This window comes from Dysidea avara, chromosome 6 (genome assembly GCF_963678975.1).
Source record: "Dysidea avara chromosome 6, odDysAvar1.4, whole genome shotgun sequence".
Taxonomy (NCBI): domain Eukaryota; kingdom Metazoa; phylum Porifera; class Demospongiae; order Dictyoceratida; family Dysideidae; genus Dysidea; species Dysidea avara.
Window position 1 is genome coordinate 32421577 of NC_089277.1, and position 14560 is coordinate 32436136.

General features: G+C 37.1%; 1 protein-coding gene across 1 annotated transcript in view; it reads right to left on the reverse strand.

The window, feature by feature from the left end:
- Positions 1-801: 801 nt before the first annotated feature.
- Positions 802-14560, reverse strand: part of LOC136259408 (uncharacterized) — a 29898-nt gene continuing 16139 nt past the window's right edge. Inside the window, exons 8-12 of the mRNA XM_066052898.1 lie at positions 11183-13376; positions 10218-10541; positions 8215-8301; positions 7729-8067; positions 802-1047 (exon numbers count right to left, since the gene is read on the reverse strand). Of these exons, the coding sequence (XP_065908970.1) occupies positions 7742-8067; positions 8215-8301; positions 10218-10541; positions 11183-13376 (2931 nt within the window). The 3' untranslated portion in view covers positions 802-1047; positions 7729-7741. The remainder of the gene's footprint in view (positions 1048-7728; positions 8068-8214; positions 8302-10217; positions 10542-11182; positions 13377-14560) is intronic.

Below are 14560 nucleotides of genomic sequence, written 5' to 3' on the forward strand. Positions count from 1 at the left end.
ATTAGCTTGTAGCAGAATGTTAATAAAATACTATTAATAAGCTTGGTGGAAAGTCAGACGTGAAAAGACTGCAAAGAGTATACAGTTTCAAGCCTAGTTATTGCAGTGACAAATTAAATTCAATGCCTTTCATAGCAACAAGACAGTGCAAGCATGGATATAGTCTGTACATTTAGTATACAGTTCAGTTGACTACTAGTCACATACTGCATTGTAATATTGCACACATAGTTATGACAGTGCAAGTGCAATTATTTGACTGATTTATTATGTTCCTCACACTAATCAAAATGTCATTGGATTGGAGATGCCCATCCTGACCAATGGCTCACTTGATCTTGAATGGTGATCAAGGTAATTAGTTTACAGATTCTCATGCAATCAACCATTTTATTGAGCCAGCAAATGCCATGAATCAAGACAGTAACTTTGTGTGTCATTTCAAAACTTTATAGTTATGGAGCATGTGACTGCATGTCATTCTTATTATACATGTATGCACTTTATAAACATACATAGGTGTAGCAAGATATTTTTAGATAGGGGGCTCTAGTTTGGTGTTGAAGAGCACAAAAAAAAAGAAAAAGTCAACACCTACTACCCTTCACTAAATAATATAGACTGTATCACTGATAAAGCACATAAAAATCCTTATTCACAACTTCATAGTTTGCTACACTGCTTCTCTGAATACTGTGACTGCTTTATTAGAGTAACTGACTGACCTATTAGAGTATCTCGATATTACAATCAGAAAATCACAAGCTCCTACCCCCACCCTCTGGTTGTTACGCCCATGATTATATTAACATCTCTAACATAATGACATATATATGTAACAGTGTTCTATATGCATAAGTGTAACAGTTCAGCAATGCATCATGTCAAACTTCAGTTCACAACTACATGTAGCTACTACATTCTAATTGAAAGTGTAGTACAATTAATGTGACTACATGCATATACAGCTAGTGTAATTAATAGACCTAATGTGTGTATAACTGAAACTAAGAAATAAACAGTCAAACTCTACTTGTATATAGGCACCTGTAATAGATAAACGTATATCATACAATATGGTATTACTGTATAGTAGGGTCCATGGAGGTTTGGGATTTCTTGCCCAGGAATATAACCCCAAAAATCACCCTCATCTTCCCGTTTGGCAATATTGGCATAACCAAGCCTATAAATGTCATCATAGTGACCCCAAACCGTTCCAACAAGTTTCTATGAAATAAACAAATTAACTGAATTTTCTACTAACTGACTGACTGACTGACTGACTGACTGACTGACTGACTGACTGACTGATACCTCCAGTCAATCGACTATGGATAAGAGTATGTGCTTAATTTCTTCGCTTAACAATGTGTTTTAGCCCATGCATAATGTGCCTTTTCACCAACTGCAGTGGCAGCTATACAATATATACATCATGGACCTTCTTTGCATCCCATTTCTTTCTCCACTATCATATAGGCATTGACCTGTGTAACACATGACATAGCTTAGGCAGTTAGTGTGACTGGATTGATCGCAGAAGTGCTTCTTGTACTGTTAATCATTTGTATAAGACTGTATGATGAGTAGAACATAGCTGGAACTGAAGTTAAACAGCTACTTTGCAGTTGATAGTGGAGGCTAGGTACTGATTTCCGAAAGCAGTCAGCTTAATAAAAAATCACCAACAATTATGTATTGCACAATGAAAAGTGATTTCTAGTGAATTACTCATCTTCATCACAAAATTACACAAAATATCTTCTCCAACATTTTCAATTGTGTAAGCACCTCTAACAATATTATTGTAGGGTTTTGGAGTATTGTGATTGCATTTTTACAAATACCTGGAATGGTGAAATTAAATGGTAAAACAATATTGTGGGGTGATATTTACCAATTGCTAGCTTGTTTTTGACATGCTACGTTTGTCAAAGTGGAACCAACTGCCTACTGTGTCAGTAAGGTTCTATGACTTTGGTTTCTGTATGGTAATCTTTACTTTGGAGTGGAAACCAGTCATCAAATTTTCTAGAAATGCCCTTGGTTGAGGCACATGTTCTCATAATGACTGGATTGATTGCAGAGGCACTTCTCATACTGTCCTTCATTTGTAATGCTGTGTAATGGACAGAACATATATAGCCGATAAAGAAGAGGAATGGCAACTTCTCATTTAGTCTTTGATAATTTGGGCACACATCCAGACACATGATTAACGTGTATGCTGCTATTCTTTCCTTTGATGCGGTCAGTACATGTATGTTACTACAAAATAGTAAACAAACTATAGTGGAAGTGAAAGAAAAAATACATTTCACAGGTTAAAGAAAGCCAATGAAACAAGCGAGGTCATCCTCACCTGCAGTTTTACTAGTTGACATTTGTCCCTACTTAAGTTGATACGTACATTACATGCTGCAGTTTTAATATTTGTAGCCATGATAAGGACACATAAACTTAATTTCTCATCAGTGGCAGATCCAGGATGGGGCATTTGGGATAAATGCCCCGGCCCCCTCACTTTGTGGACGAGCCATAGTTCTGATTAAAATACTTAACTTTATGCCAGGCCAAGATCACTTTATAAAACTCACGAAAATATGCACATTTTACTAGCATTTATTATGAATTCACCTGAAACTAAAGCGAATCAAAGTTAAACTAGCTATGACATTGTCACCCAGCACCTTAGTGTGTACTAAGCACCTCTAAAATAATTATTGAGTTGCTGTTGTTTAAGACATTCAGAGCTTTAAAGCAGACTTCGCAGTCATCTGCAAAGGCCAAAATGGTAAAAATCAACAGTTAGATACTGCTAAGAGGTGTATTATTTGCTGCTTCAAAATGTAGCAACTAACAAGAGGATCTGGCTCTCTGTAACACCTAAAACTTGCCCCCCCCTTGCCAGGTTCTGGATCTGCCCCTGTTAATCCTCACCGACATCACCATTTCTCCTACCACATCAAGAATCTTTTGTAATATGAGAAAAATACTTGTTCACATAATTGTGACCCAGTCTGGGAAAACCGGTCTTATCGCTTATTTAAAAGTATCGAGAAATGCCGGCTTTAAGTATTTAGTGTGTTGTAGCTCTCCAATGGTTAAAGCTTTTTGTACCAAATTTTCACATGTTTTACACCAATTCCTTACCTTCCAGAGCATTTATTGTGCAAGTAGCCAACAGCTAAATTTCCCACCATTTTATATAGTTTTTAAACTGTGTTGACTGTATCAGACGAGCTTCAAAAGGAGAGGGATGTGGGGGCCTGGAAGGTGGGTAAGAAGCTGTTTTAAAAATTAAAAAGGAAGGTGTAGGGATAAATTAGGCCAAGTTATGGGCCATTCAGGTATCAAAACTAGCTAAAATGAAAGGAAATTTACAGCAGAGGTCTTTATTCAACACCACGGATCTGTACAGCCACATACAGCCATTCACAGGCTGACCAGAGCTCCATTAAGGCCCCACACCATACGTATGGATCGCCACTAGACTTGGGAAAAGCAGCCAGAAAAAGCAGACCACTCAAATCTAGCTGATTTTGATTGTGAAATTAGATGGTTTATTCATGTAGCTTTATGCTCCAGTAAAAAATTGAATCTGCTGACATGAGTGATAAGACCGATTTTCCACATCCAGTCACAATTCTGTTTTTTTTTTAGATAAATGCCACTGAAATATATTGGCTATAAAATGCATGCTACCAAGAATTCATAAATAATTATATATATTATGAACTCTTGATGCTACATAAATAATTTTACACTGTATGTACGTATGAATCACTTTAGCAAACAGCGAAGGAATACATGAACTGAAATATCTAATATACCAATGTTCATGGAGAGTAAGAATATCTCTCTGTACAGTGAAGTAATCATGATTTACAGGTATGCTTGCCTAATACATGTAGGTGAAGGAAGACAAACCTGCATTCACCACATCATTTTTATACAGATGTCTGCAAACATCGATTGTGGGTTTAAATTGTGGGCACAAAATGAAATGATTGTAGGTTTCACTGGTTGTAGTGATACTATTTTTAACCAAATAACCACTTTGTGGATGCCTATAGTAAGCTAAGGTGCCAAAATAAATACTTAAGTATATAGGTTGGGAAAGTCTGAGGCATCTTTTCATGCAGTTGATATGTACTGGGTAGAAAAACAATCCCCACATTGCAATCATCATTTTAGTGATGCCTAGTAACTGAACTATGACTCACTCATTTCTGTTTCCTTCAAAACAATTCCTAGCCTAACTAAACCAACATGTTAAACTCAAAACCACAATGCAAAACTTTAAGCAGTTCTATATAAATATATAAATAATAAAAGGTCTCCGATGCTTTGTAACTGCCTCAGCATAAAAGGCAGTTGTGGTCAGGGCTATATCATGCTATTGTCCTAACCACAGGGTGGTATCATGATATCGCCCTGTGGTCAGGGCAATACATGAAATATAGCCTTGTGGTTTCCTTTGATATGAGGTGTCAAAGTGGTTTTTAATGTGTTAAATGACTCTCATTTCTTAGTTCTGCAGTTGCAAGGTGTAAATCTAACGGCTTTACACCAAGGATTAAAAAATGAAAGTCCGTGTAAACAAGTTGCCATGGACTACAAAATGTATGCATACTGATGCTGCATGATAATTATCTTTAGAGTCGCTTAACAAATCATGTAACACTTTCACACTTCAGACAAAGGAATTCCAGGGAATACAATTGTCATGTATACCTACACTGGTGTACATTAAGATGTATCCTGGTAAAGTGGTTGCACTTTTAAAGAGCAAGCCACTTTCATCAAAGCAAGCACAGTCTTGATGTGGAAGAAAAATAGTGAAACCGTTCTGTTTATTCTATAAAGGCTCAGACTGAGAACAATTATGGGAATAAATTAATTAATGTTCATGTGACTATATTATCATGAATCAGAGTCTTGCCAGTCAGAAGAAGACGTTTTAGTATCCTTGCAAGTTGGAAATTGTTAGGTAAAGGTGAAAACTAGTTTTATGGCATATTTTGGCTTGTTTTGAATGAGGACCACACCCACATTACAGACAATCTGATTAAACCTCTCTATAATAAAGTTTACTCCTTTAGCTCTTGATATACATTGTAAACAATACATTAAACACTCCTGAAATTCTTTCTGTGATAACCCTAGGACTTGTCTTCTCATTATAACAAATATAGCTACAAAGTTACGTGTGACTAGCCATAATCAAATATTTTAGACATGTATATAAATTAGACCACAGAAAGGCAAAATACTCGAATTTCATACAGGTATCTAATTCCTGTAGATACTTATTTATTAGTCAATAGACCCCTGTCTCTGGGGCAATACAAAACATGGCAATTATGTGCCTGTAAAATTGGCAATGCATGGGCGCTTAATTGGGGATAGCTTAGTAAGAAATGTCTATGTACAGTGTAGTTAAATTGAACTTGTACTGTAAATCCACTGCAATTTTAGCTTACTGAGGTACGTCAGAAATTGGAACCTGACCATTCTACAGTAGGTAGACATACAATGGCTAAATTGTGTACTTATGCATAATAAGTTTATTACACTTCAGCAAATTTTAATCTTTGCAAATTTGTTATTGTGAAAATTCCTCAGGGGCATCCCGCAGCATCTGAGATCTATTTCCTATGTACAACTGGAAAGTCTCTAAAGCTACCGCAATCACCTTACACAGCATTGGTAAATTCCAAAAATATTACATACTGTAGTTTATCAATAATTTTAATTAAACAGTGTTGCCTCATGATTAACTCAGTTATCAATTTTATTTTGACAAAGTCATAGTTGTTATGCCCCGCATTTGTCCACATTTTACTTTGTGTGGAAAGTGTTTCCATAACTGCATTTTCCACACAGTATCAAGTAGCTAGCTAATTGAGTCATACAATACAGTTATGCAATTGGACAAATACAGTACAGTTAGCTATGTGGATTATAGGGTAAATACAGGACACTTGGGAAATACATCATACAGTACAGTTATGCAGAACATTTATGTAAGGAATGTTACAACACAATTGATCACATGCGTGAAATTGTAAAGCTGCTGAAACTATTGCCCGAGTATAATTCTGCCAGTTGGTTCTACAACCAGAAATGGATTATATACATGGACACTTACTGATAGTCTGATCACCAAAAATTGAAACAGTTCTGGCACTCAGAGGTGATTACTCCATGCAAAATGACCAGGAAGTACAATATAGCACTGAAAGCACCATTTATGCTTGTGTGTACAAACAAAAAATACTGCATTCAGGGGAGTCTCAAGGTACATGCAGCACTCAGCTTAGTCATGTGCAGTATTTTCCTTTCAACATATCCCCTTGTGCTGTATTTTCTATGTGGCAGTGCTTTATTACAACCTATAAAGCCAGGCTCAAATAAATGCTTGGTCCTAAATGGCCAGTAAGGACAGCTACAAAATTACAATGGCTTAATCTGTAGAACAAGACTTACTGCAACTAATGAAACCCATGCCTTGTCAAAAGGATGCAGCAGCTGCTACAAAGAGCAATAAGGTGTTTCTAGTGGTTTACAAGTAATAAGTGCCAGGTGTCTATATACAACTTATAGATTAATGTGATATGTACCACTCTGCGTGGGCAGTTCAAAGGCACCACCGGTGCCATAATTTGTATATTGCACTGCTGCAGACCGCAGCGAGTGCATTATAACTTATAACGCACTGGTTGCGGTTTTGTAGACCACAACAAGTGCATTATAAGTTATAATGCACCGACCGCAGTGCAATATACAGATATTGTACTGGCTGCGGTTTTGTGCAGCATAGCACAAGTGCCGGTGGCAAAGACCACTACGACACCTCACCTAATAGGTGGAAAGACACTTCACAGATCACTCGAATTCTTTTATAGCCTGACATGTAAAGGTCGATTGTGGGCCATAACGTCACCAATACGTATAATGTTTACAAGCAGCCAATGGCGATCGAAAAAGCCAACGCGGGTAGCCACAACTCTAGTCTACATATATGTAAACGTACTCATACACCTTACTAGTCTGGTGCCATCTTGGCCCAGATTAAACTGTAGTCCACTTCGACAATGACTCAATAAAACAAATATATTCTAAATAATACTAACCTTTACGTTCGATTGTGGTAACCAGTTTTGTCATGCCACCAGATTCGAGTTTAGCCAGTGTGAACAGTAAGAATTAGACTAGTATCGTTTAGTAGTTAGATTTTGTTTACTTAAACCATCTATTTAGCTGCTTTTTTCGCTCGAGAGAATCACTATGACGATTAGTCTGATGCTTAGTCTATATGGCACGCTGGCATGCTGAGCACTACATGATGAGAGTCGAACAGCGAATGCAGGTTAGTGATATAACCCATAGCGTACTAGCTTTCAATATCTCAGGTGGCTGCAGTACTGCAGGGGGAACGTCATCGCAACGTCCGGCTTGGTTACCCACAATCGATGTTAGAAACTTGGCCTTTATAAGTGTTACAGCTGTCTTCTGAAACTTTACCCACCTATTTGGTGAGTGGTACATAACAGTTATACAACGTGCACTCATGCTCTGCCTGTATAAACGCACTTGCCTTTGGGCCTGACGGCCCTCAGGCTCGTGCGTTTATATCAGGCAGAGCACTCGTGGCCGTTGTATAACTATATAATACACTCAACACAAGCATGCACATATAACATATGTTTCAATATATACCTTCTTTTGGACTTTAATTCAATTTCATTTTTACAAGCCTTTCCTCAATATCATCACATAACTGGACAGTGTCAGCATTTCCATGTTGCTTAGCGATATCCAAAAATTTATAAAAACTAACAGAGCAATTTTTGAAACCCGCTTTCAATGGAGCTGATATTTTAGTAAGTAAAAATTCAGCAGCTTGTTTTCTTGAAGCAATTGTTCCTACATTTTCCCCATCTTGTGGTATAAAAACATGTCCTTCTATCAAATATGGTGCAAGAGACTTCACTTGCAATACATCAACTAATTTGCTGTAGAATTCAAGTATAACAGTGTACTCTGCTGATTGGCAACCTAACAGTGACATAACATTAGATTAGTAAATGTTTAACACAACAGCAAATGAATCACATTGCTTTTCTATGCATACTGTATAACCCAGAAATTATGTAGGTGTTCCGCAATATGTAAACTAAAGGGTAGTGCATCCTATCAACTTACTGATGCTTTCTGGCTCTGATGTCTTCACCAAATTGATTGGTAGAGCTGGTTCTGATGTAGCAGGGTATAGTGCATCTCCAGTGAATTCTTAGGAAAACAGAGACAGAGTATAATCGTGGCAATATTAAACATATTATAGCAAGTATAAGGAAAATTTAAGAATTTAAAGTTCAATTAGGGTCATAGAAAAGTATATAGGGAAACAATGGAGGTCACCCACAGATATACTAGTGGACATTTAATACCCTGATTCAGTCTATACCCATAGGGATCAAATGTCCACTAGTACATAAGCAGGTGTAGGCAACCTCCCTTGTTTTACTACTTTTCTATGATCCCTAATTGACCATAAAATTCTTAATTTTTCTTTATACTTGTTTGTCGACTTTTGTAAAATTATTATGACTGGTGAACCCACTCATACTGCATCAAAAGAAAAGATTGTTCCAGAGGTAACGTTTTTGACTTAATGCATGCAGCAACTATCAATTACTGACTCAAAATTGAAGTGTCCATGATGCATGTATTGTACGTGCTGTGGTATGCACCTGTTGGGATGAAGCAATGTCGAACAGTGAAAAAATCAAGCCCGTGACCTTAACTGTTATCGAGTTATGCTTGTCAAAAAGCATCGGGTATCAGGAAGGCAGGCAGTTAGTCAGTCAATAGAAAACTTGATAAAATTTAAATTTAATAGCAATCTATTGGAAGCATTAAGGATCATACTGAAGGCACTTTTGGACTTGGTTGTACCAAACCAACACTGCCAAGGCATCAGAATAGTATCGTGAAGCTGGTTTTAGGGTAATTTTTTGTGCCAGAAAAACCCAAATCTTCATGATCCCTTTTATGTAGCACTACCATACTCTACGATACAAGTTTAACCCATTCACGGGTATGATGCTATAAGACCAGCGCTAAGTATCATTCTAACACTCTAACATTTCAATTGTACATTTGATAGTATGATGCTTCGACTATCCTGAAATGGGCATGTTTACAGAGATTCTGTTTCTGGGATAATTGGATCATTTGCGCATTATTGCAGGTTTATTGCATAACCCAGTAAAAGGTTTCTTTACAATGGGGAAGTAGGCATGTTTCTTAATAATGGACTTAAAAGTTATATTTTGAACAACATCATCTAGGTACGTTAAGACAACCGACAACGACTGCTGGTGGCTTTTCAGACATGTGGCATCATTCACTCATGTACATGCATGATACAGGAATTATGACAAAATTTGAAGAAACCAGCTGTGACAATGATCGCTCAGTAAGGAGTCATTATGAATTAGCTTCATGCAGGGTAACACTTGTTTATTATAGACTATTTGTAGCTGACTACTCATTAGTTTTTAGCATATTTTGTAGTTTTTTGTCTTATAATTACATTGTGGCAGAGGCGGAGGAAGTAGTTAGGGGGGCTGGACTGACCCAGACTTAGTCTCTGGTTTGGTATGGTGAGACCAAAAAAAAAAAAAAAAAAGGTCGCAACCAACTGACAATAGCTGCCCACCTACCAGCTACGCATTCATAGCTGATAAACAACGTAGAAATCCTTACATTGCTTGCTACACACTGCTCTAATACTGTGACTGCCTTATTAGAGTGACTGCTCTATTAGAGTATTTCGATCCGCTTTATCGCAGTTTTCAGTCCTACCAAGAAGGATAACTTCGGCGTAGTATCATTCTGAAGGGGGGCTTTAGCCCCCTAGCCCCCCCCCCCCTTTCCGCTGCCTATGCATTGTGGTTTCATTTACGTAAACAGAAACAATGTAGTCAAGATGGTTAGTCCATAGCTTTTATTTTTAGAAGCTTAGTAACTAAGTGGTTTAGTGTTCAGTGAGGCTTATAATGCATGACTCAGTGTGTTGGGAAATTCAGCCATGAAAATGTTAAATGTGCTAAAATACTGTAGCACTAGCACAAACATGCAGTTACGCTTATGTATGCATGCACACACACATCAAACATTTGACCAAAGAGTTTGGTTCTTACCATTGTGTTTGTTCAGTAGTCTTTGAATTTCACTTGATAAACTAACAATGGCATCATTACCATGTTTCTGCATGACATCTAGTAGCATCTGAAATGGTACTACATTGTCTTCTTGCAACAAGGTAGAAACTCTACTTAGAAGCAACTCTGCTGCTCTATGACGTGAAGTAGTGGGACATGTGATATCTTCATTGTCCATCAGAGTGATTACGCCTTGAGACACCAAATAGTGTGACAACTCTTTGGCAGGTAAACAATCCACCAACTTGCTGTAATATTGTTTGAACACTCTGAGCTCTGATGGATTTTTACTTTTACCTACAGCTGAATGCAAAACTATTCAATGTAGCAAACTGCATTATACAGGCATTAATGTAATACCAATTATGTGTGGCTGGTCACAGAATTGGAACATCTGGTTGTTCATGAAATAAATATTTGTTTGTGCTACTGTTTAAAGCAGAACTTTTTTTTGTGTATGGTGATTGTATGGTCTGATACACAAAATTAGGTAAACCCATCAAAATTACATTTGTACCGTATTTATGAAATTAAATATTTGATGTGTCAGCTAATGCACTACCTAATATTCCAATGCTTGCATATAATTACTTTCTATTATCATGGGCACAATATGCATTCGTGTTATTTCATATTTCAATATTCTTTTCAAAGAAACTGATAATAGCACAATTTAAAAATCGTGATTTTTTTTATTGTTGTGCATGTTACACATTCCAAACAACGTGTTGTAGAAAGATGCTAAAACACATGAATTGGCACAGATCATAATAAACACTAATAACAAAGATAGTGCATGAGCTTTAGATGTTATGGTGTCCTATATATCACAATACAAACGCCTGAACCACATAATAGTTATGGTTAACATTCTAAATATCATACAGTAAATACAGTAAGTCAAAGATATACTGCATATCACGCAGTGCAAACATAAATCTTACCAACTGTAGTAAATGGTTCATCTTTCTTGAACCACACAAGGTGAGAAGATGTAAGTTTCATCAGCTTTACACTATTACTGCTACACCTTCCGTAAAGAACTGAAGAAGTTATTTCCGGTAAAACAGCAAGATGGGGCTCAGAATTTTCACCACAGTTGCAATAAAATCCAACTTGCAATCTTTGGGGGCTAAAAGTTAACTGCTTGCAAACTAATTCTAAGGAATGAAGGATCTCTTGGAAAATGGTGCAATGTGTTTTAGAAGAAACATCTGTGAGGTCTGGGTGTCTTATTTGTACTTCCAAGTGAGTGACACTGTCAAAAAGCAACAAAGAAAAACCATTGGGTAGGCTATAAGTAATCAAATTGCTGAAAGTGTGGTGAACAGCACTATCAATATCACTTGTAGTAAAATGAGGGTGCCAGTTTAATGGTGGATTCTGCAAAAGGTAAACAACTAAACAACAGAATAAGCCTCTTGGCAGGAGGCCAGACTGAAATTGTATCAACAGCGGTTCCCCTTGAAGGTACCCATATCTGTGAATAATCTCATCTTTTTGTTGAGCAGAACATGTTGGCAAAATATATGGTATAAAATATTCGTCTATGCTCTTTCCTTTACTCAACAATGGTGCAATAATTTTAAGATGAACCAATAGTGACAAGAAATACTCTTCTTTAATGTTGCTGTCCCATTCAACCTTTTGAAGTACCTCCCTACATAGTATGCCTTTGTGCTTCAACTTGAGGACTTCACTGAGACAAAGGGAGTCATCCTGAAATGTGAAACTGATGATGTTGCTAAGTTTATCAAACCACCACTGGTGGTCAACAATGACATACTCTTTCAAACCAGGGATGTCATCGAAGAAAAGTAGAACACCTAACAGGTGGTGGTATATTAGAGCATTCTTGACTTCTTCTGGATTAGACATTAACCGGCTTGCCTTAGCTAGGGCAACACACTCCTTGAAAGAGATGTAATAGCTCATATTTTTAGTACAAACTTGTCTGATTTCGAGTTCTAGGAGCATCCATGTAATGGGTAATTCATAAACATTTTTATTTTCAGCTAATTTTTCAATTTTATTTCTGATGACGTCTGCAATAGGATCCTCAGTCTTTTCATTTCCTGCAGTGGTGTTGTTAACTGGAAAAAGCACATTTCCTTCATGTTGTAAAACTGATGCTTTACTACTGGCTTTGTTTACTAAAGCTGTTAGTGTATTGTCAGTTTTTTGAACAGTTTCTTTGCTAACTTTATCTACATGAGTTCCAACAAAACACAAATAAGAATTTTTATCTGTACCGGGATGGGTTAGTAGATTTGGGGCTAGAGATGGCCTTTCCAAACAATCATTATTGCTAGACATTAGTAGCTTAATCATGTCAAGATTTGTGTAACTGAGATGATAAGGTTGAAACGTGTGCTTGCCATGTTGACTATGTTCCACTAGCACTTGATCATTGAGATCCTTGGATAAGTCATGGATCACAAAGTTGATAGTGGGATAGATATTGACAGTGGGCAACAAGTGTATGTACTGTGGCTGTCCTCCAGTATCCAACAATGTGACAATGTTCAGGACATCGCCCGGATGGTGCATAGTTGGTGAATCATTGGAAGATTCCACACTGTCTGTCAAGATTGGCTGGAAAACAGACAGGTTTTTTACATTGATAGATTTAGTAAATAGTCCAGAAAACCAGTGTTTAGCTACTGTAGTCAGGGAGGTTTGCTTCTGTATGGGTTCAGCAGTAAAGAGCTGTTGCGGTTTATAATCTTTAGCTTTTGGCTGAGTGTCATGTGGTAAGTTTCCATCAGATTTCTCATCAGTTTGTTTGTGATGCTCAGGTGTCGATCTTTTGGATTCAGAAAGTAACACAGTATGCAAGTGTTTTATTTCAAGGTTAGAATCCATTTCTACCCAAACTACTTTACGTTTGTCAGATGCATCTTTATGAAAAGCAGCTTTTTTTAGTGACACAGCAGCTTTTATTAGTGACACAGCATGACTAGTATGTACCATGTTAGTACTGTGATGTTCTTGGTTTATTTTTCTGTTAAGTAGGAGTTGACCAAAACTTGTTTTTCCAGCAGCTCCTGATCCAGTAAACAATATTTTTATAAAACGTACTGCAATTGTTCCATGTTTTTTCTTTGCCTCATTTATTTTTTGCAGCAGTGATTTTCTCTAAAACAAGAGGGGATTTTGTAACACAAATATCTGAAAAATTAACTGAGATAGTATTTGTATTGAATTTGTAGCCTTAACTCACAGTAGCCAAATTCAAATATGTGTTTCAAAAACTGGCCAACATATAAAAATTACGCCACGTAACCATACAGCTACAAAATAGAACCAGTAATTTTTGTTTACTTAAGTAAAGGGACAATGCAACTCAGTTGAAGCCATTTAAGAATTTATTGATTTCACAGTCTGTGAAATCATAACGTACTGTAATTTTAGTTTATTCGTGTCTGCATACTTATATATGAAGTGTATCACCATGCATACCGACAGGCCTCATGAGCAACAGGGCACAGGGGATAGTGTAAAAGCAAAAAAATATATTTGTCCACAGAAACTCTTGTACTATGGCGAAGACTGCGGAGTGAGTGCAAATTTACAAATGACAATGTAATTGCTGTCTTCTACTCGAGCACAACAAAACTCTTATAGAGTTACAAATTGCCCAGGAAAACAGGTAAGCATATGGCATGCGGTTGTTGTATTAACAATGCATGGTTTTGTAAGTAGAATAAACTCCTCCATCTTTTTGGGACACTTTTCAGCCTTTAGCAGCTAGAATACATACTATCGCTAATACATCATGACAATTGCTTTTGTTTATTGTGAAGGCCTACGCCAATGTACAAAGATAGTATTCAACTGTCCCCTGTGGCACTGAGAGACGCTGTCTGCACATCTGCACCATCCTTTCACCAAAGTTGTACCAGACTGAAAGTTATAGCTGTGGAGGGGCATGAAAATCACAGCCCAGTGTGTATTATAACACTACAAGTGCAATGAAAAATTAGGAATTTCAAGTTTGATTAGGGATCATAGAAATAAAAAGTAAAGAAACAAGGGAGGTTGCAGGTATACCAAGGGCGGATCTAGAAATTTTCAGAGGAGGTTTAAGGTTCTCTGGAATTGTAACTTCAGCCTAGCTGCAAGTTGAAGAGCAAAAAAAAAAAAGTTCACTAAGTGGTTTTGAATGCAGTGAAGGTGATTTCAAAGGCAAAAGTATGAAGTTTTGCCAATAGAAAAGGCCATAATATAATTCAGTATGTGTAACTCTTTGTAATTTTTATCACCCAGACGAATCATAGGGGTGAGCACTATTTCAGAGGGGGTTTCTGTAAACCCCAGAA